This window comes from Leptidea sinapis, chromosome 3 (assembly GCF_905404315.1).
Source record: "Leptidea sinapis chromosome 3, ilLepSina1.1, whole genome shotgun sequence".
NCBI lineage: Eukaryota > Metazoa > Arthropoda > Insecta > Lepidoptera > Pieridae > Leptidea > Leptidea sinapis.
The window spans coordinates 12,254,409-12,278,849 of record NC_066267.1 but is presented as its reverse complement, the minus strand read 5'-3'; the positions used below and the strand labels follow the sequence as shown (position 1 = coordinate 12,278,849).

Genomic DNA, 24,441 nt, shown 5'->3' with positions numbered 1-24,441 from the left:
CCAATCTCAAATTCACTGGAACACACAAAAAATCATCAAATCGGTCCAGCCATTAAGGAGGTAGCTCAATTGTGAATCTAAACCATTCTCGAATCCACCTTAAGACACACAGAAAATTTCATTAAAATCGGTCCAGCCGTTTAGGAGGAGTTCGGTTACAACAGCACAAAAGAAATATATACATTTAGATAAGACAGCCTTATACCTACCTAAAGCTGCACATGAAGTACGGTTCTCATCTCTCAGTACCCCAATATAAGCTTGATCTATTTAAAACGTTTGCAACTCAGAGCCCTCAATTTCCGGGTACTGTACTTCATGTACACTTTTCAGTATTCCGAAACGTTATCCCTGCCGACGAAATTCAAAATTCTTCAAAATTCTGTTTAAAATCTTTTAATATCCCTTTATTTTCATACTAATACTGTGCTCCATTACCCCGTTGGAATTATTTCAGTTTCTTGAGTTAAACTAAATAATTAGTGTTCTAGTAAAGGTTAGAATAGAATATACATAGAACTTATGTATGGTTGTAATAATAACGATATTATATCCGTATTCTATCCGATAGTATGGCAGTACTGACTGCGCTGGGGAGCAACACCTATAACTCAGCGCTGATATACGAGTGTCACCGATCCTTAGAACGAGCTGCCTCTAACAACTGGGTAACTCTGCAATGGATCAAAGGACACAGCGGTTCGTTGGCGAATGAACTTGCAAGGCGGGGGTCGGAAACGCAAGTGGCTGGCCCAGGGCCAGTCCTGCCTCTACCCTTCAGCCAAATGCGATCATGGATACGCTCTCTCACCAACAACCTACATGGAACCCGATGGACAAATGTCTCAGGCTGCAGACAGTCGAAAGAGGCGATTCCTGCACTATCGCCCAAACTCACACGTCGACTTATTAGCCTAAACAGACATGACATGTGAATTATGGTCGGCACCCTAACGGGTCACACATCACTGAACAAACTTCTATTTACAATCGGCGTTACGGACAGTCCTAAGTGCAGGGGCTGTCTAACCGAAGATGAAACGGTCACTCACGTAATCCTGGAATGTGCTGGGGTGGCCAACCAACGGGCACAAACTTTAGTAAATACAAGGTCGCTCCAGGAAGTCTGCGAACACCCCAGGAGTGTTCTGAATTTGTGGAAGGAGCTGGGCTGGTTGGATTGACTGGCCAACACTGCACGCAAAATGGACCCAATTAAGCAGTCTAATTGCGGAAACAGGAGCCCTTTACCAATACCAATACCAATAATAACGCCTTACGTGTTATCATAGCAAATATAGGTAACTGAAATATTTTGTACACTTGATAAAATCAGGTGTTAAGTGAAGTAAACGTTATCTCAAATAGCTTGAATTGTTTGAAGCAATACTTTGTATCGTACAATGACTTTTTATACACATATAAGGACATATCATCGCTATCTGATAGTGAAACGACTAAATTGTGCTTCGTGTGTGAACCGTCACTGTCCGAATCTTTCTGAACTGAATAAAATGTTTTATATTGCTGCTTACTGACCAAGAATATTTTTAGCAACTGGAGTAAATGATTTCCGGTTTCTTGAGTGTTAATTCCGCCAATATTTGTCTTTAAACAATTCGACACGTGCTTCGCCTCTACACGAGGCATCCCCAGGACGCGCAAAATCTGGCACGAGACATTCCGCAAAGTAACGCCTACATTAATAAATTTTCGTAAATAGGTACGGCAATGCATACATAGAAGTTTATCATGGAAAACAATATGTACTAGTAAAAGTGTTATGGTGTAATTTGTGGTATGTTCCATATTTGGGCTTTATTTTTATAAGACATGATTTGTCCATATGTATAGAACGTCATTGGTTTCATAAAATAAAAAATAATAAAAATATTGTAGTTTGACGTGATAAGTAGTCATGATTTTGCTCAAAGTTGTAATTATAAAGCTAGGATTGTCATTATTGATTGAATAAAATTAGTAATTTCTTAGTAGAAATACTAGTTAGTCTAATTTCTACTTTAATTACAACTTCTACCTTAATAATTGACGACCCCTATAGCCCAGTAGTTAGTGACCCTGCCTACTGAACTAGAAGTCCCGGGTTCGAATTCCGGTAGATGAAAACATAATATTATGATGAATATGAATGTTTGTTTCCGAGTCATGGATGTTTAAATAATTATTTATGTATGTTTACTTATATACTTACTGTATATGCCTAGTTTGGGACAAGATAATTTGAGTAAAAGTTGTCAATATTTAAAATGATCGAAAAATAAAATTCATCTTTCTTTCTAATTGTAATCTTTCTAAAAAAATCTAAGTTTTGCAGTTTTATCCAAACAATTTAGATGTAACCTTTGTACTTCAATGTGAGTTCTATATTATATTTTGTAAAATGTATATCTATTATATATAATAATTTATCTCTTGTATTGTTTCATGTCTTTATCTCAGTGACCCCAAGACCTGGTCAGCTCTTGAATTTAGATTAGATCGTTGATTTATTTAATATCGTCATCAACGGCCGAGTGTGAAGCTTGATAGCAGGTGATCACCTCCACTGATTACATCTTTAACATTGTGTAAACTTTTATTTATATACCAGTTGGTACTGGGAAGACATCAAATCTGTCAGTGTCTATAATTGAATTGGATGGGCTAAACACGTCTATTGTGAAAGGGCTTGCTTGAGAAGTCCACAACGAAGGATACCTGATTGATAAACTCAAGACACCCTGAGTATGTATGATATGTATGTATGTATATGTATGATATTCGGTTTTTTGGTGTTACCCATGTCTTTTTATCTGGAAACAACCATAGGTCATTCCATAGTTTCACCAATGGGAGGCTCCTTTGCACAGGATGACGCCTAGATTATGAGTACCACATCGGCTATTTCTGCCATGAAGCAGTAATGTGTAAGCATTATTGTGTTTCGGTCTGAAGGATGCGTAGCTAGTGAAATTATTGGGCAAATGAGACTTAACACCTTATATCTCAAGGTGGCGAGCGCAATCCTAGTGCCGCAGAGACTTTTTGGGGTTTTCAATAATCCTGAGCGGTACTGCATTGTAATGGACAGGGCGAATGAATTACCATCAACTCAACGTCCTGCTCGTCTCGTCCCTTATCTTCATAAAAAAAAGAGGAACGCAGGGACAGTCAGGTGGATATTTTAGTTTATGGCGTGTGGTGGTAGAATTTGGTGGCATAGATTATGTGTCACACCTGTTTGGAAGAATCTGTGTGTTTAATGTGACAACGACGAGACGTCTCTATGCTCGAACAACATCTCGTTGTACGAGGTCAAATGGTTCGAGATGATACTGGGGCTCAATAGACCTGTGATAAGAACAAAACAACATATAATAGCCAATAAGTTAAGTTGTCAAATACTTGCCTATTGGATCTCACCATAAAATAACTGAGGATGTATCTACATATAAAATACTTACGTGATACATTTCATCAAATACCCACAAAGCTATCATTGGAACTTAGTTGATGTTGAAATCACAGGCCTTTAAGGTAAGTGTTATAACTAATTATTAAATGGCCTCAACTCAAAGTGACGAGAAATTGTGAACGACCGATCAAATTGTGGGCTCAATCAAGAATCATGAGCGGCACTGCATTGTTACGGGCGGGGCGCAACATTTAACATCATTTCAAGGTCTTGATCGTCTCGGCACGCCCTAACTTTGAACCGAAGAACATCAACACAAAAGGAAAAGAACCCTTTTCTTATATTGAATGTCAAAACAGGCTTATATTTATTTTACCCTTTACATGATTACCATTTCAACAACATGGATTGTTCACTAATCCATAGGTATATCTGATGGTATGTCATTACCGTCCATGCTCTTTTGCTGCACCGGAGAACTTACACGAGCGGTGGTGGAACCGATAATTGCCGACTTTTTATGCTATCGCGCTTTTCGAGGGAATGTTATACACCTATATATTGTACTACCGTACAAGCTCGCATTCTCTTTCTTCGGGCATGTATCGCGACGTGAAACGCTTAATAGTACAGGGTAAGGTCGAGGGCACTAGACCACGAGGCAGGTCTCCGATGAGGTGGACGGACCAAGTGAGGCAAGCTGTCGACGGTACTCTGCATGAATGCACTTGAAGAGCGGCAGTTCGCGACGAGTGGCGTCGCATTGTGAAACAGGCCACTAACCTCGACGTGACGACCACGACCACTCTGACAAGAGTGTAACGCCGAAGAAGAAGAATGTTGTTGAGAACCTTTTTATGTTATGTTTGTATATGATTAGGTTATTAGTAGGTTATGTATAAAATTAATGAGCGCATCTCGCCGATAAACATAACGTTTGGCGAGTAAATAAATGTAATTTAAATGTAAGTTGATATATGTTAATAAATAAAAAAAATATACATAGTAGCTACAGTATATTGTAAGATATTATATAAGTGTAACCTAGTTATTCAAATTTTTTAATATTTTATTCAAAATAGGATTTAAAATCACTTATTGCCTTATTTATATATTTGGTAGGAATTCTAAGAATATTTTAAATGCTGGTAATATTGAATACTTATTATTATTATTAGCCTCAGATTAAGGATTGGTCTCCGCTGCGCTCCAACTAGATACCGCAGGCGTAGTCGCAAAGTGTGGCAACTAATACTACGCCCAATTGGGCGTACTCGAGCCAGTCTCGAACAATGTGTGTCGTTGACGTGCCACATGTTCTGTTAAACTTTGCTAATGATTGAAACTTAATGGCGGGTTGCGTAGTAAAACTTTGTAAAAATGCCCCAGTGGGAGGCTCCTTTGCACAGGATGCAGGCTAAATTATGGGTACCACAACGCGCCGTTGCCGGCGCCTATTTCTGCCGTGAAGCAGTTACGTGTAAGCATAACTGTGTTTCAGTCTGAAGGGCGCCGTAGCTAGTGACGAGCGCAGCTGTAGTGCCGCTCAGAATTTTTAGGGTTTTTCAAGAATCCTGAGCGGTATTGCATTGTAATGGGCAGGGCGTATCAATTACCATCAGTTGAACGTCCTACTCGTCTCGTCCCTTATTTTCATTAAAAAAAAACTACAAGAAATCAGTAAGTCTTTTATTTATTAATTTCAAGTTAAAATATCACGAAGCGTAAAATTTGAAAGATGCAATTGAGTGTCAAGATACCACGCACACAAGCATATAATGGTTGCCGTAATAAAAAAGCTATTGTTCTTAGGTAGTGCGGTATCTAGTTGGAGCAATCCTTAATCTAAGATTACGTGTAATATAATTTATTATAATATATCTAATCTGTTGATACTAAGAGCATTTCCCGAAAAATGTTTTATTCATAATTTTCTCAAGCTAAATAATTGCAGATTTACTTAATAAATCTCATTACAAATGGCAAGTTATTTAAATATACTTTAACTATAAGCTTGTCAGTGACTGCTTGAATGGCGTTGGACGGGACATGTGTTACGAGACATTAAAGAAATATGGACTAAGTTAACAACAGAATGGTACCCAAGAGATGGCAAAAGAAATAGAGGCAGACAAAGCAAAAGATGGGAAGATGACCTCAAGAAAGTGGCTGGTCCGATATGGACCCGTTTAGCAAGAGACAGGAATACGTGGAAATATTTAGAGGAGGCCTTTGTCGATATACAAGCTGTCCTACACAAACATCCAGTTGCCGATAGTTCAAATAATGGTAGATTTTGACGTTCAATAAGTGATTATAAATCCTATTTTGAATAAAAATATTTGAATTTGAATTTGAATTTGAATTCGTCGTTGTGAAGAACGGGCGCAAGAATCTCAGCGGGCTTCTTATTAGGGTTCCGTAGCCAAATGGCAAAAACGGAACAGGGTCAGGAATGTCACAGCGATGTTTTCCAAAACTATAAGAACTATCTATTGAAACTTGGTAAGTAGATGTATTCTGTGAACCGCATTAATATTTTCACAAAAAATAGAAAAAACAAAAATTTTGGGGGTTATAATTTTTTGAATTTAAGTCTTAGTAGGTATGGTGATAAATAGAAAAAGACACTTTCAAAGTGGTAAAATGTGTGTCCTGAAACTTCTAAAATAAGAGAATTTTAAAACTAAAAAAATATATGATGTACATTACAATGCAACTTCTACCGAAAATAGTAGTTTAAAAAAAATTAACAAAACAACCGCCTTCAAAAACACTATTCCATATATATAATATATATAAATAAATATATATATATATATATATATATATATATAATGTGCACAAAATAGTATAAAAATAATTGCGTATTTTATGCAATCTAATTAATTAATCTTATTCTAGTTACGATTATTGTAATTTTTGGAATCGGTGTCCTTCCGCCGCAACCCGCTCTCGCCTGTCGCCCCCTCACGACTCAAGCACATCTCACCTATAACTATGTATGTAGTAACAAACCTATCTTGGATGACACCGACTCCAAAAATTACAATAATCGTAACTAGAATAAGATAAATTAATTAGATTGTATAAAAAAGGCAATTATTTTTATACTTTTTAGTGCACATTATATATATTGTTTTGGAATAGTGTTTTTGAAAGCGGTTGTTTTTTTGTTATTTATTTTAATTTTATTATTTTTGGTGAATTTGAAGTACACTAAGTGTAAATGTACAAAATTATTCAATGCAGCAATGAACGTAAGTACTTTGCAATTTGATTACGGACAGTGTTCCGTTACTTTGCCATGGATTCCGTTATCAGCACCAAACCAAACTCTCACCAAACTATCTTTGTAGTATATGCTTTCCAATAAAAAAATAATCATCGAAATCGGTTGGCGCTATATTAAGTTATTCGTAAATTTATCATCCACTTTGCTATACGTATGTATAGCAAAACTTAAGACTTTAATGGTTTTCTCATGGATTCCATTGTCAGATCTGGAACTCTACAATGGAACCACTCGGGAAGCACCAGCTTTCAAATAAAAAAAGAATTATCAAAATCGGTTCACCCAGTCGTAAGTTTTGAGGTAACAAACATAAAAAAAAACCGACGAATTGAGAACCTCCTCCTTTTTTGAAGTCGGTTAAAAAGTATAGTTTTAACGAGATCTAGTAATTAGTTTTTTTTAATTCGTATAAATATTGAGAGCTCATTTGCACTGTTGCAGAAAGATTTTTTTGCCTTTTCCATTTAAATAGTTTAATATAATTTTCTTTTCTATATAACTTTTATATTATGTTACTTGCTGCTACGGAACCCGTCATGGGCGAATCTGACTCGCACTTGGCCGCTTTTTTAATTTAATTATAATATTATGTATCTTACAATAAACATTGGTAATTAAATAGCCTGAGGGCGTTCTCTCCATTCCCAGCCTGTGGCATCGAAAGAAAATCATTTATGTAAACGTAGACGTGAATTCTTTTGAATTTCGTTAGCAGATTTGTTTTGTACATTTTCCGGGATCTTGTTGTAAAAGCATATACCTCGCTTAATAAAGACTAACTAACTCGATTTAACCGAGTAGTAGGCATAAAAGAGACATAATATACTTAACAAGATTAAAAATAGCTTTTTTTATGATAATAACTAATAACGGACGAGACGATCAGGACGTTCAGCTGATGGTAATTGATGCGCCCTGCCCATTACAATACAATGCCGCTCAGGATTCTTGAAAAACCCCAAAAATTCTGAGCGGCACTACAACTGCGCTCGTCACCTTGTGACATGAGATGTTAAGTCTCATTTGCCCAGTAATTTCACAAGCTACGGCGCCGATACACAGTAATGCTTACACATTACTGCTTCACGGCAGAAATAGGCGCCGTTGTGGTACCCATAATCTAGCCGGCATTCTGTGCAAAGGAGCCTCCCACTGGTATAGCTTTTCCAAAAACGAGACTCGGTAAAATACATAACTCATTTGTATATCATAAAGGCATAAATGCGGCGGTCACGGCGGCGTCCTATGCCGGGTCGTCTGCTTCCCTTAAAATTCAAATACGTGCGAAGGGAACGATGGCTGGTCCATGCGTCAACTCGTGAACGGGTGCTGCTTGTGGTGCCAGGTCGACCTGATAAGTATTTATTGGATGCGATCACTAATTATGACAGTAATCACGACCACCATATGCACGAAGTATCCTTACACAGCTCTAAAGGTTGATGTGTCCAATATAGGATAAATTATATTTATAAAGCCTATTCTTTCCATAATTTTTTTTCTATTGACAGAACAGCGTCTGTTGGGTAAGCTAGTTATTATATTAATTTTGGGTTTATCGTTGGCAGGATAAAGAAAATGTAAGAGTAAGGTAAGGTAGACAAGGAGAGCAAGAATGTAACCCACATTCTTGCTTCCGACGAGGTTCTTCCCAACGCAGGCTAAGACCGGTAGTAAGTGTTTAAATGAATTTTTCAATACAAAATGAATTAGTCTATTTGATAATAATATATGTAAATTAATATACTTTTATGACATTGAATTTGTTAATATTATACATAGGTACTAAATGAATTATTAAGTTATTTACGTCTCATATTATAATATTATATAAGTATTAAAATTTCATTTTATAAATATTATTGATATCATTGTGAAATCCGACATGTTTCAATATAACAGTACGATTAGTGTTTAGACAATTTTGTAACATATTTTGCATGTCAATTGACGAAACATATTGGATTATCCATTATATTGTTAACACCTTAAGTACAATGTTTCCTGCAAATAAATTTCATTTCATTTCATTTCATTTGGATTTTTTCCTAGTCTGATCGTGATTAGAAAGATGAAGATATTCTATTTTATATAACCTAGACTCTTCAACTCCAACATAACGCCTTACATTAATCATACTTGCTTTTACCCGTTCACGTGCAATAGTGACTTATTTATATATGGGCATAATTTTTTATTTTTTTACACTTTGCAAATAATACACGTAGAAACTGCTGTGGATAATACATTTTTATAAGCTAGAAACTGTAGAACTTCCATTACACTTTTTCATCCCCACACAGGTGTAATTTTTAAAAACGATAGAAGAAATATTTATTTTTTATCAAGTGCATAATGCCACTGCCCTTCACAAATGCGCTCATGGATACGCACCAACAACCTACATAACCCGATGGATGAATGTCTCAAGCTGTAGACAGTCGAAAGAAGCGATACCTGCTCTGTCGCCCAAACTGACACGTAGACTTATCAGCCTCAACAGACATGACATCCGTATAATGGTGGGCACCCTAAGGGGTCACACATCACTAAACAAGCACCTTTTCACAATCGGCGTGACGGACAGTCCTAAGTGCAGAGGCTGTCTGGCCGAGGACGAAACGGTCACTCACGTAATCCTGGAATGTGCGGGGATGGCCAACCAACGGGCAAAACCTTAACCAATACGAGGTTGCTCCAGGAAGTCTGCGAACACCCCAGAAATGTTCTGAACTTCTGGAAGGAGATGGGCTGGTTGGAGTAACAGGCCAATACTGCACGCAAAATGGACTTAGTTTAATTTCGGAAATAGGAGCCTCTATACCATACCATACCATACCATCAAGTGCTTAAATACGTTTATATGTAATAGTAGGTATATTATATAAGTTTCATGGTGTTATCTTCGATAGTGATGAACAAACATACAAACTTCCACCCTTATTTCAACCCCGCCAAGGCCCGACAAAAATATATGTCCTTTCCCAAGCTCTTTCTTATGTACTAAATTTCATTAAAACCGGTTCAGCGGTTTAGGCGTGAAAGCGTATCAAACAAAGTTACATTCACATTTATATTATTAGTAGGGTATATATAAATCCAGTGTCCAGATGTTTGTTTCCAGTGAACTCCTAAACTAATAAACGGATTTTAATGGGGATTACTTCATGGAGTGCAGTTTAGTCCAACTTGAGAGATATGTCAAATCAAATCAAATCAAATCAAATCAAATCAAAATCAGTTTATTCACGTACGTCAGGGCAACGACATTTATGAATGTCAAAAAAAAAATCTAATTGAATTTACCGCTAGCAAGCAAGAAACTCATTGCCACTCTTTTATATCAAGATTTACATTTACATGGATTTACAAATCATTTCAATTACAATATAATATGTAAAATGTAATATGATAGTATTTATTTCGATTTGGGCCCTTAATTATTTTTATTCCAATATTTGGTATATTATATTTCATATAAAAGAATTTATTGACGCGCAGATTAACAGTTCTGCTATGAAACAATTTCATTATAACAACAGTGAGAATTATTGACAAATTGATAAAAAAAATAAACAATATTTTATTTATAATGTACAGAACAACGTCTGTCGTGTCAGCTATTATATTATATACTAGCAACCCAACTGTTTTCTTTTCAATGTAATTCAGTAACAAAGGGGTTATTGTAAATTCAGCATTTTAAATTATAATGACGATTATACTTTACAAACACAGATCTAGGCCACATTGCGTCGAGATGAATACACAAACAAGCCCGTTATCTGTCGCGCGGTTATTTTTAACTACAGCATAAATATTGTAATTATTCAATAGATATAGGTAATCTATAGAGGCCAGCGATGTTTGACCACGCTGTATCGTTCACTCTGTCCCGTACACCGACACTGTTCCCAATGCTAATGTCGGTAGGCAATATAACAACATATAGCTGTCTCCCTTTGGTGTTCGTTTTCTTTACCTGGTGTTTGTTATAATATTGTTTGTCTTTTTCGCACTTGTGTTGAAACTTCAATCGTGTGGAACTTAAAATAGACGGAGTATTTTCTGGCCAGTGGGCAATTTAATTGATAACAATAATCATTGAAGTCACCATATATTTTCATATACGATTAAAATGTTTTAATTATTATGACGGGTACTCACTATATATATTTTATTAATTTGGTGCCGATATTGCGATCCAATTGCATGAATCGTGGTCGCGGTGGAACTGCGGAGGTGGTGAGAAATAAATGACACATTGACACTTGAGACTTAGAGATGAGATAGTACATCAATCGTCCACGTGGCGCAATTCATTTTGGTCTTTGATTCCCAAACTCACGACCCACACTACTTTACACACTTTTGGGTATTTTTGTTGCATTTGTACTGTAGAGTGATACCACGAGATTCCATGTCTGCACTAGTCTAATACCGTCTTCCCTATTCAAATTGTTAGGATGCTTTTTAATTTCGATATCTTCTCTAACAAGCCGTGGGATATATTGGCGTTCAGCGGAAATTACTCGTGGGTTATGCAGCTCAATTCAGTAGTTGGTGATCTCGCCTCTGCAGTTCCGCCACGACCACGATATATGCAATTGGATCGAAATATCGGTATTAAATCAATAAAATATATATCGTGAGCACCAACCACCAGGAAAATGATCATCATACCTTTCCATAGATTGGCAACTTAAATTGCAAAAACAGGAAGTGTATTAAAGAATGAATTCCAGATTGCCCATTAATTATTTATAAAATTCGACACTCATGATCAAATGAAACATCTAACAATACGTAGCCCTCATGGATCCCATAATTTTAGTAATTTGTAAGTAAGATGAAGTTCCACATAAAAGAAAATGGCGGAAAAGGAATGGAAAAAAAAAGAGTGGATGATTTAGTGAAGACTAGTGAAAGAGACGGAAGACATTTTGATGACATTTTAATCGTTTGTTGTTCCTTGTATGTGTCCAAAGCTTACATTGAAAACACAGAGTACTTTTAGTTACATTTGAAATAGCAACATCATCTCCACTATGTAGCTTACATTAGTGGTAAATGTAGACAATTTTTATGTAGAAGTTAAAATATCTAGCCACTTCCTTAGATCCTTTGGAATAAAGACAAATATTTATGATTTTAATGGTAGAACATTACCTATGTGAAGATGCTTAGACAACTTAATATATTAAGTTAAATTACTTATTATAAGCACAAATTTTGCGTTAGCATAGACTGTTTTTAAACACCATTTGGATGGTAGGAGTAAAGGGTCTTTAAATGGCAGTTTGGAACCGGCCGCTCTGTCTGCACCACTTGTAAGGCTGCATTACCGCGTCAGGCTTCGAGAAGCGGCCGCGGCGGCATCGGAACGTTAAACTTATAGCTATTTAGTTATTCGTTCTTGTGTCGTGCCAAGTTGAAGCCGTACTGTTACGTAGAGCGCTTGTAAATACTTACGTTAACGAACAATAGTGCAGTGAAGTGATTTTTATGACTAGTATTGTTTTTTTTATTGATTGGTAATAAAATTAATTCAGAATGTGGTAAGAACAGAGTTGGCTATGGTGCGCGGGAGCTATTCGTTTCCGATAGAAGTGGAAAGTTGATTTGTTTGTTATGTGTTACTTGATTTTAGTGTAATCGTGTTTACTTCTAGTGTTATTTATTTACAATGAGGGATTTAAGATTTTTAATTAATGTAAGTCAAATTCTCTAATTGCTTATATACTACACTTATTTGTTGTTTTCATTTTATCACACATCCTTATAATCATTTTGAATTCTTAAGTTCATAAAATATGAAGGTTGCTTTATGAATTACTAGTTCATTCAACCACTTAGATAAAAGATATTTAAAAATAATAAACAAGCTTGGAATTGAAGATTCCGTTTCCAATATATTGGGCTATGGCAAACTAAACCTACTATAGGTACCTATAGTTATAGCTCGACGACAATTTCAATTTATCACAAACCCCGCGGGAATCATGGATTTTACCGGGATAAAATGTAACCTATGTCCTTTCCAAAGCTCTACTCTATCGCTGTACCAAATTTTATCAAAATCGGTGCAGTAGCTCCAGTGTAAAAGCGTAACAAACAAACGTTTATAATAGTAGTAGGGATTATAAATATAGATGTATCATATACAAAAGGTACCATTGAACCTATTCTTTGAATATTAATGGAAGCCACTGAATGCTCAGTGGTGGCCTACTTGGTCGTACTGAAAGCGACAGTCGTCAGTTTGAACTTTTGAATCCCACCTAAAATGTTATGAATTCACTTCATAATTAAATTCATTCATGGATCTTGATAAAGGTAAATATTATTTTAGACCATTTCTTTGTTCAAATTACACCTTATTCTAATTTAAATCAAAATGTCTCAATTATATAGGAAATACAAAAGCCTTACGGTACCTTTTTTTTTCTAAAAATAAACAATTAACTATTTCATTCAGGAAAGAAATAAATAGTTCCCTACCGAGTTACCCCCTTATTCATAATGGTCCGCTAGCTTAAAACAGCCGCTAAAGAGTGTTTTTTCTCATTCTGACTTAGGTGATTCTGATATAGAAGAAGACAGAGTGAGAATTAGCAATGCTTTAAGTTAGCAGACTATTATGAATAAGGGAGTAATTATTTAATTATGACCTACCTAGTTTTAAATATTAATATTTTGCTACTTAAATACCTAGTTGAAGTCAATGAATGCAATAATATATCAATGGGTATTAAAATATATGTTTATTGTAGGTAAGTAGGTATTATTCAGTTTTCTAACAATTTCATTTTATCTTCATAAATTTTCAGATTTTATTGCTACTGTGCTTTACGTATATTATTAAAATATACGTACATATATAAATTTATTAATTAACTATTAGTGACATATTGTTAAAATTGACATTAAGGGTAGGCTCCCATAATTATATTATGAGATTTTCACGAGATTTAACTACTAAATATCCTATAAAAGAGAAATTTTAATATATTATTTATTTGCAAACCATTTTCTGTCTGATGCCTTAACTGAAAACACGATTGGGAGATCTTGTTCGATACTTTTTTTAATCGAAAAGTAGTACTTTAATATCATTGTTATTATTAAGAATTTGGTTATTTATTATTAATTAAGAAAAACATTTTAAAACTAGTGTTATACACGGACGAGTAAAATAAGAACCGTGTCACCTTACATAACAGTGAGGCACCAAAACGATCCAGTAAACGTGTAAATACATAGCCCCACGCATACACTTACACTAATACAAGCCGATCGGCCGCCATTATGAGATTTGCCATGCATCGTCTGCGACAGATCAGTTTGCGTCGCAATAAAATATATTAAAAATGCCGTCGTGCGGTGTGATTAAGTGTAAAAACAATACTATAAAAGTATTTGTGGATATATGATTATTTAAGGGAGAAAAAATTGTGTAACTAGTATCCCCCGTAACCGCACACACACTAGCATAACGGTGCTTCACTTGATAATATCCTTCTTTTTTTACTAGTCTGTGGTGTAATAATGTAATTGATAAACACGCATAGAATTTTATTAAAGAACTCAAATTTTATTAAATGTATTATAATTAATAAATACAGGTTAAATTTTGTTAAACATAACAATATTCTAATTAATAACATAAAACTGTTTCACACACAATTGACTCGATACTCGGTCGGTCATTATTCAAACATAATTAACAAAACATACTAATTATGTTTTTGTGTATACATACATACCAATGTAGGTGCTTACAAATAACTTCACGTTTTCCTTGTGTCGGAGTAGATAGATATACATATTGTGTTATTTTAACGATACAAATCTTTCGTAGAATAGTTATGGTACTTACATAGTATATATATTGATATACAGTAAGTATATAATATATTGTTCTCACGTCTTAGCTTCGCGGTAATTTTTTTCTGCATAATGTAGGTACTGATAATATGTTATTCAAATTCAAATATTTTTATTCAAAATCGGATATGACATCACTTATGAAATTATTGAAAGTCAAAAACTACCACCGATTCCAAAACGAATGCCTCAGACCTGACAGGAATGGGCGCAACAAACTCAGCGGGCTTTCTCATCAGAACAAATATGGTGTGGGCGGTCGCTCCATTACCAATCTGTGGTATCATTGAGAAAGTCATTTATGTTATATGTAACCTTTAACCACACAAACGTTTTTTAACAATTTTTTTTTAATTTCGTAATACCTACATTTGTTTTGAACATTTTCTGGGATCTTGTTGTAAAAGCATATGCCTACAACGCCCCACAAAAAATATAGAATCTTGCGATCTAGAACTTTCCATGTTTTATTGTCACCTTCTCGCCAAGCATAGGGCTACTGCGATGGTGGGTGATAAATATACTTCGGATTATATTATGCAAGCAAATATAGTCTTCATCTAATTTATCTGATACCATTAACTAATATCAAAAGTTGAATTACACGGTTAGTAAAATATAAAAAGCTACGTTAATATTTATAAAATGATATGAGAAACTGATAATTATTTTCCCGCATCTCATCCAAAAACTTGCCAATTTAACTATCCATTTACCCTATAAATTTTTTTGAGCTATCTCGAAGGAGCCAGTCTCAAAATTTTAGTATTGCCTATACTTGCCTATAAAGGCATAATTGGAATTTATTTTCGTTTTGATGTCATTTTTAATATACCAGATACTACCGCCTCGGACACAAATGGCGCTCTGAGATAGAAGAAGCGGCGCAAGAAACTCTCCCAGCATACTTTTTTTTGCGCTCTTTTCAATAAAAATATACAATATTGTACAGTCATTTCTATCGCTATAAGAAAATCATAATCTAGTCCCAGGCTGACCGATCATTAGATATTCAGCTGTGGTGTAATAGGATTAGGGACAGAGCCATTTTTTAGTTTTTATACTTATATAAATTACTTATAATATATTATTTATATATACCTAACATAAAAGTTCTGCTTCCAGAAATTCCAATAGTAAATAATTTACTGAAAAAGGAGCTGTGGTTTTTCTGAATACGCCACAAACATAGAGATCCGTAAAATCTATCCGTAAAATATCAAGAAAAATCTGTAAAAAAGGAAATGTAGTAATACAAAATCAACACTACAAAATTTTGTAGAGAAAATTTGCATTTCAAATTATATAATATATATATTACGAGACTTTGAGTCTCGTGCCAGATTTTGGCGAGACAACACGTCCTGAGGATGCCTCGTGTAGAGGCGAAACACGTGTCGAATTGTTTAAAGACAAATATTGGCGGAATTAACACTAAAGAAAACTCAAATCATTTGTATAATTATGGATTTCCGCAAAGTAACGCCTACTTTAATAAATTTTCTTATAATACATATGTATGTGTAAAGTCGGTATTTTTTGTATTTTTTTTTTATTTTACACTTTTAAGTTAGGTGCTTCATACGGCAATGATCTGGTCAAGTTTAATGACAAAATAAAATCATTGGTACAATGGAACTAATTTAATTCTATATGGTCGCTAATAATTATTGTTGTTAAAATTGTTAAATTTAATTCATCTTAGAGTCTAGTCTTGGAAACTGCCCCTGCTTCATATCCCTTACCACCAAAGGCAGTATTGATCAAATAGTATTTAGAAGTTCCAATTTATGCAATATTTTGCATAACAGTGATAATACTGAAATTGATTTATTTTCTAGTAACTAGGTGTGCATTTAGTAAATCTATATACATATATATGTATATATATAAGAGATTTCCACGTATATAGTCACTCATCACGATATATCTGGAACAATTAGAGCTAAAGACTTGAAATTTATTTATATCAACCTCGAAAGAAATATCTAAAATGGCGGGATCTGATCGAAGTGTCTGTCATAATAGGCGCGTTCCAAATTTGAAGTCATAATTTTTTTTAAGTTGTAGCAATATTATTGGTTAAACTAGTTATACTTTTATAACACAAAATTTATAAGCAAGGTTTGTTATCAGTGAAACGCGATTAAGTGATAAATTTGCATATTTTGCATTATGTAAATAGGAAATATATAAACAACTTTCTACTATTTTCTTTTTTATGCTGTTAGAAACAATACCTAGTAAAACGTTCGCTTACTTTCTAAAAAATAAATAAAGTAAAAATAAAGGATGTATTATCAGCTACTCGAGACCTTACCAGTGGGAGGCTCCTTTGCACAGGGTGCCGGCTAGATTATGGGTACCACAACGGGGCCTATTTCTGCCGTACTTCAGACCGAAGCACAGTAATGTGTAAACATTATTGTGTTTCGTCTGAAGGGCGCCGTAGGTAGTGAAATAACTGGGCAAATGAGACGTAAGATCTTATGTCTCGAGGTGACGAGCGCAATTGTATTGCCTTTTTTTATGGAAAAGGAGGACAAACGAGCGTACCAGTCACCTGGTGTTAAATGATCACCGCTGCCCACATTCTCCTGCAACACCAGAGGAATCACAGGAACGTTGCCGCCCTGAAGGAAGGTGTACGCGCTTTTTGTGTTTTTCAAGAATCCTGAGCGGCACTGCATTGTAATGGGCAGGGCGTATCAATTAACATCAGCTGAACGTCCTGCTCGTCTCGTCTCTTAATTTCATAAAAAAAGAGGGTTACGTGATGGTATGTGATCACTGCAGCATATACTCTCTTGTAGCACCAAAGGAATCTCAAGAGCTTTGTCAACCTTATAAAGCATCGAATAAACGTACATATTATTATGAATTCGAAAACATAAAACACATTGGATCAAACCGGAGGGTCCGTGAGAATCAACGGTCCAACCTATGTCGTGTCACACTGGTAATGCTCGTAATGAGGTTCAAGAAAATTACTCGGAGACCGCACTGTGGATGAACGTCATCCAAAACGGTTAGGATGACATTAAAGTGGCTTATGGACGCAAAATCAACCATGTCAAACACTGCATCGGAATACCATCCGACACTTGTGACTAATGCGGTGGAAGACACATAATGCGTTATTTAATTTGGAAAAACAATTTGCAGACGAATATTGATAAATTCTCTTCTATTCCGATTGTAACTAGTTACGCAAGAATTGAATTCCTTATCAGGATTTATTCAAATTACAATATGCACCTGAATATTCATTTGATGTAAAATGTTCATAGTAGTATTTATATTAATTTACTTAATAATACAAAGGGCTTTTTACAAAACGGGTAACATTTGAACATGGTAAACATTACCCCTTGAATTGACAATAATATTTAATAAATGTATGGTTGAAGGCGTTTTCCCTGATCTTAAGAAATACAGCAATATCAATTTCATCAATATTTGTTAAAATCAGGCAATTGTTTGTTACTTCTGTCAAATTTAGACCTATTTAAGTGCTACCTGTTTATATAACTTTTACTACAGCAGTTACAAAAGTACTTTTGTAAAGTAAGTATTGAAAAATAATCAAATTGGATTCACTACAGACTTAATAATAATAAATGAAGGCTCAATTACCACAACTTTAACTGCACTATGTAACTTTACTCTTCAAACTTAAAGATTACTTTATACGTGTCCAGCCCTACTCAGTGACATTACAGAGTAGAATAAACATCATACATTTTTCAACCAGTCAAAATGTTTAAATCGAAGGGTTCGGATAGTCGACGTACACAGCAAATGGTTTTCGGGTAAACCTGTATGTGTTCAGCATTGTCCGTTCTTCGGTCATATTTTTTTTTATTATCATAAAATACATTAACGACTTACCTTTTGTGGTAAACAATAGCCATGTTTGTATTGTTTGATGTTTTTTTTGTTTTTTGTTAGCAAGCAACGAGGAGGAGGTTCATCTGATGGTAAATGGTGTCTGCCCGTAACACTCCAGTTTCTTGACCGAACCGAATTTCTGAGCGGCACTACGATTGCGCTCGTCACCTTGAGACATAAGTAACCGATTCCCTTATGCTAGAGAAAGACTAAAAGCATTTTTGCGTTTCCAATATAAGTGGGTTATTACCCGTACTTATATCGGTCAGCGTTTCTCAAAGTTAGCCGTGGCTTAATAGATGCCCATAATATTCATAATGAGCTGATTCATATACCTGACAATGATAGTCGTAGCAGAATCACCGCCTTGTGGCAGTCCCCGCGTGTCGCACGGTCTCACGCACTGCGGCGCCCGTGCCGCGAGTCTTGAAATTGTTTAATAGTCTTAGAAGCCCGCCCTGGAGGCATATTACCAAAATCGAAACACGAGTTTCAGTTTACGGATCGTACATTTTCCTATTACGAAAGTGTTTCGGATCCGAAGATCGATACGAAGTTCGCGATTAGACAATTTGTCTTTCGTTTTACCTTATTCCCAAATTCACTTGACATTTACTTTTTCGTTGTTTAACATTATTATGATCGTAACCAACTTCACCTTTTATGTTTATGTCTATGGTTCCGAAATGAAATCCGTCCGCACGTCACGAAGTTCGTCGTTCTTTCGTTTCGGAACGAAACTTCGGATTTAAATTTTGATAATAGAGCTCCAGATTGTGATCTGTTTACTAACAGACTTGAGGTGTTGGTGCAGTTACTCTTGCTCCAACTTTGTGAGTCCTCGCATAATAGTGTCTAGCAATAGCAATGTACGTGATTAATGTAATTGGTCTTGTAACCGCTTTATTCAAAATAAATTAATATGAAATTAAGTCACATTTGCCCAGTAATTTCACTAGCTACGACACTCTTCAAAGCGAAACACAATTATGATTGCACATTACTGCTTCACGATAGAATAGCGCCGCTGTAGTACACAGCTAGCAAACAAGAAGCTTCCCATTGTGGTGAATAATACAAATTAAAAAGTACAATTGTTTGACACGAATAGACTTTTTTTTAAACTGTTAGAAAACAAAATGTAAACGGTTTATTACATCAAATAATGTCACAAACGCCTATAAACGTTGAGAGATTGGAACTTGTGGACACAACGGTCTTCTTAGGTAGTATCACACGTCGCATAGCGTTCAGTTAAAAATATAACAAGTTAACTAGTGTTAGATTAGTGTATTACAGTTACATTCATGATGCCATACGATATTTTGCTGTGCATGCTGCTGATTTTTAGCCGACTTCAAAAAGAAGGAGGTTCTCAGTTCGATCGTTTTTTTTTTAATATATACACCAATTACGGATATGTACTGTCCTTCACTTTTATCACAAATCGGTTTGCATGTGCCTGCCTTGTCGGTTTAGCCACCACAGCAATTATGGCTTAAACTCTCCTCTACAGCTAATGTTACAATTTATATAATAGTATTTTTAATATAGATGAAAACATTGATATCTGCTTTTGAAATTTTCTTAATTTTAAAAAACATATTTATATTGCTCTCCAAAATTTATATATTTTAAAATATCACATGTATTTCGTATAGTAATGTTGTGCCTACCTTTATTTAAATTAAGTACATTTAAACTATTATATTATATTTGTTTAATTCTTAGTGCATATATTAATAAATTATGTTTAGTTGGTAGTAAGCCTTTATGAATAAATAAATAAATAAAATAAATAACGCCGAGATTTATGATCCGATTTACGTAATTCTTCTTTAGTTCGATGCGGAACAGATGCCATTTGGTCCCAAATTTTACACAGTTTGGCCCAGTAATTTTTTATGAACATTTCTTATATTTTTTTTTGTGTGGATGATGTTCTTTATTACTCGTTACTGACACTAAAAATTAAAAAAAGACTACTTTTAAATAAACAAACTTTAATGGGTATAAAATAACTAAAAATATAATTTAATACACCTCTTATGCAAAACTTTAATATTAATAAAATTCTATTCTTAAAAGTGTTTTCTTTTTACAATAAAGTTGATTGGTTTTAGACATTCTCATAGAGAATAATTCAAATGAAAATATATGATGGCCTTTTATTGTCATTATTTATGGAAACTTAATACTTATATGTTTATAAAGATAAACATTTGGCTCAATATATAACACGAGAGACTAACAATTCCGGGTTACAAATTTCAGTATGAACCATAAAATACGCAATAGTTTTAAGAAAATGTAAACAGTCATAAATACCAACCTTTGATAAGACGTTGTCTTTAAATAAAATTAAAAAGTTTTAAAAGAACTCTGAGTAATTCTTGTTTCTCTACTGCAGAGTATCTAAATCTATCTCTTGAGATAGCCTGAGATAAGATTGCGATGTCTTTAGCAGTTATTTATGTAATGTAATGGTGATATTATAAAAAAATATACTGAAAAAATATCGTTTCCTCTCTCTCTCAGAGCGCCATTTAATTCCAAAGTCAGTCACTTTGTTATTGAAAATGTCCTCCTCCTACGTTATTTATTGAGTTTCTTTCTCCGTCAATCCGTCACTGATTTCAACAGCATAATGCCTCTCCTTTTCATTGTAACTTACATATTAAACGTTCCAAATTTATAAAAGAATAAGTCTCTCATGATCTTACTTAGTTAAATTGACGCTAATTGAATGGACTCATGAGCAACGACTTGAATACTTTGCGACGTAAAATGCCGTATTTAAAAAAATGGCCCATGAACTTCATGGAATTGGATCAGAGATTGGACTTGTGCGTGAGCAATATCCGGATTCGTTCCGTGATTTCTAGATCTGTATTTTCACGGGTACGGATCGGTCTCTGCTCGGACGTAATGTAAAAGTGCTCTTACACTGACAAAACATCAGAAATCTTAAAATACTAATTGAAAATGTACATAAATACCTCTCGTTGAATATTTAAAAGCACGGGCAATGAATATATAAAAGTATAAGTAACGGGTTTTATAATATTTAGTAGGTAAGATGTATGTGCTTACTTTTTTACTGTAGTGCAAAAATTTACTTATTGAAGAGTAAGTTTTTGTAACTCATTAGAAAAATATATTTCGATATGAAGGTGTTAAAAATAACGTTTGTATCACAACTGGTTTTTAATCAGCTGACATTCTTCTTTGGTTACTTTTTTTTTATTGTAATTGTTATGTATGCTTATTATATAAAATCTTGTAATATATTATTACGAGTGTTCGCAGCACATTTAAATAAAGTTTAAAAATTAAATAGAAAATAGGTTATCTAACTAGTAGAGAGTGGGAGGCTCCTTTGCACAGCATGCCGACTAGATTATGTGTACTACAACGGCGCCTATTTCTGCCGTGAAGCAGTAATGTGGAAGCATAATTGTATTTCGGTCAGAAGGGCGCCGTAGCTAGTGAAATTACTGGGCAAATGAGACTTAACATCTTATGTCACAAGGTGACGAGCGCAATTGTAGTGCCGCTCAGATTTTTTTGGGTTTTTCGTGAATCCTGACCGGCATTGCATTTTAATCAACAGGGCGTATCAATTATCATCAGCTGAACATCTTGCCCCTCGTCTCGCCCCCTACTGTCATAAAAAAATTCACTCTTTATACATTAGGTAGGTTTATATAAGTAGGTATAATAGGTTTTTCTTATCAACCTATGTAAATTAAACTAATAAATAAAGTACAATCTATTGTATTTATAAACTAGAGAGAAGTGATTGCAAATGTCCGAAATAAAATATATAATTTGTATTTTGGTAAAACATTTAAATTTGCGTTGGATGCGCTACGGGGTGCCTCTCACCATGGAGCCTCCGGTTGGACCCTCGTCCGCCATGTACCAATGTGTTTTTGAATTCATATAATATTATGTTCGTTTATTTGACCCTTTATAAGCTCGGCAATGCTCTTGTGACTCTTCTGGGGTTTATATAAGTAAGTTTCAGTAATTCCGTCTATAAAACTCTCATCATAATACCCAAATGCCCCACATAAGATATACACATACCCACACAAACCCCACACACACGCACACACACACACACACACACACACACACACACACACACACACACACAAGTAAACTGAATTATACGTACTCACTTTTTCTTTTCTTGTTTCAGTTTATCTTTAGTCTTTTGTCTTGACTAAATAATATAAAATCTCTGTTGGCCCATGTTTTGATGGACAATACTTTAGCAAATACTTAAGTAATGTTATGTGCTGTAGATTTTATGATTGATGGTTATAAAAATAAATAAGTATGGGCCGCGGTGAATATTTAGAGAAGAAAAAATTAAAAATTAAGATTCATAAATTTTATTTCATACAATGGCGATCCTGACACTTGAATCACGCCCACATTCCTATAGGCTATATTGCACAGGAAGTCGGCTGGATTATGGAAACCACAACGGTGCTTATTTCTGCCATGAAGTAAACTAAACTGAACTAAAGAAATTACTGGGCAAATAAGACTTAGCATCTTTATCTCAAGGTGACGAGCGCAATTGTAGTGCCGCTCACAATTTTTGGGTTATTCAAGGATCCTGAGCGGCACTGCATTGTAATGGGTAGGGCTGTATATATTAATTACCATTAGCTGAACGTCCTGCTCATCTCGTCCCTTATTTTCATAAAAAAAGGCTGGTTATTGGTAAACGTGTCAGATTGTAGAATATTAGAAATAATCATGCTAGTGGAATTTTAAATACTAAGTTATTTGTTCAAATATGTGATGAGTAAATATACTATGATATATTTATCTGCCCACACTGTCTGTCTATGTATCACACAATATGAAAATGATATATGTGGCAAAGTTCGATTCTGACAGATGAATCAAGCCAACATTCCTATAGGCTGGTAAGATGGTCGCTGGTATTAACAAAATATAAATATTTAAGTCGGGTTGCTCTTCTGACCCGATTAACTATCGTCCTGTGTCGGGTTTTGCCGACCCTTAGTAAAATTTATGAAAAAATAATTTTAAGCCAAATGCTTACTTACTTTAACTCTCATAAGTTACTTCATTTGAAACAATTTGGCTTTACTAGGGGACGTTCAACAACGGATGCAGGTGTTGAGCTAATCAAGAATATTTTTGATGCCTGGGAGGAATCGCAGAATGCACTTGGCATCTTCTGTGATTTATCTAAGGCTTTTGATTGTGTTCAACATTCAACAGTGGTCAGGAAGCTATACCACTATGGCATAAAAGGAACTGCGCTCGATCTTCTGACTTCATATCTAAATAATAGAATTCAGAGGGTCGACGTGAATGGCAAGAGATCTCCTGGGACTCTTCTCAGTATGGGGGTACCACAAGGGTCTATTCTTGGACCGTTCCTCTTCCTTATCTATATAAATGATCTTCCTAATCTTATAGAGAACAAAATATAAGGTAGTATTGTTTGCGGAGGACACTTCACTGATTTTCAAAGTGAAAAGAAACCAAGCTATGTATGACGAAGTGAACGATATTTTATCTGCCATCGTGTACTGGTTTAGCGCTAATAACCTATTGTTAAATATCAAGAAAACTAAATACATTAAATTTACCGTACCAAATGTAAAAAATATAAATGCAAATATGTTGTTAAACGGAGAGGTGATAGAACCGGTGGAATTTGCTATATTTCTAGGCATAACTCTAGATTCCAAATTTCAATGCGGCCCCCATATTGAAGGATTGGCGAACAGACTTAATTCTGCAGCATACGCGGTTAAAAAGATTACACAATTAACTGACATAGATACGGCGCGACTAGTATACTTTAGTTATTTCCATAGTATTATGTCCTATGGTATATTGCTATGGGGCAACGCTGCCGATATTAATACAATATTTGTGCTGCAGAAGAGGGCTA

General features: G+C 34.9%; 1 protein-coding gene across 1 annotated transcript in view; it reads left to right on the top strand.

Annotated features, from left to right (window-relative positions):
• The first annotated feature begins 12,089 nt into the window (after positions 1-12,089).
• Positions 12,090-24,441, top strand: part of LOC126979531 (protein halfway) — a 53,038-nt gene continuing 40,686 nt past the window's right edge. Inside the window, exon 1 of the mRNA XM_050828868.1 lies at positions 12,090-12,423. Within this exon, the coding sequence (XP_050684825.1) occupies positions 12,397-12,423 (27 nt within the window). The 5' untranslated portion in view covers positions 12,090-12,396. The remainder of the gene's footprint in view (positions 12,424-24,441) is intronic.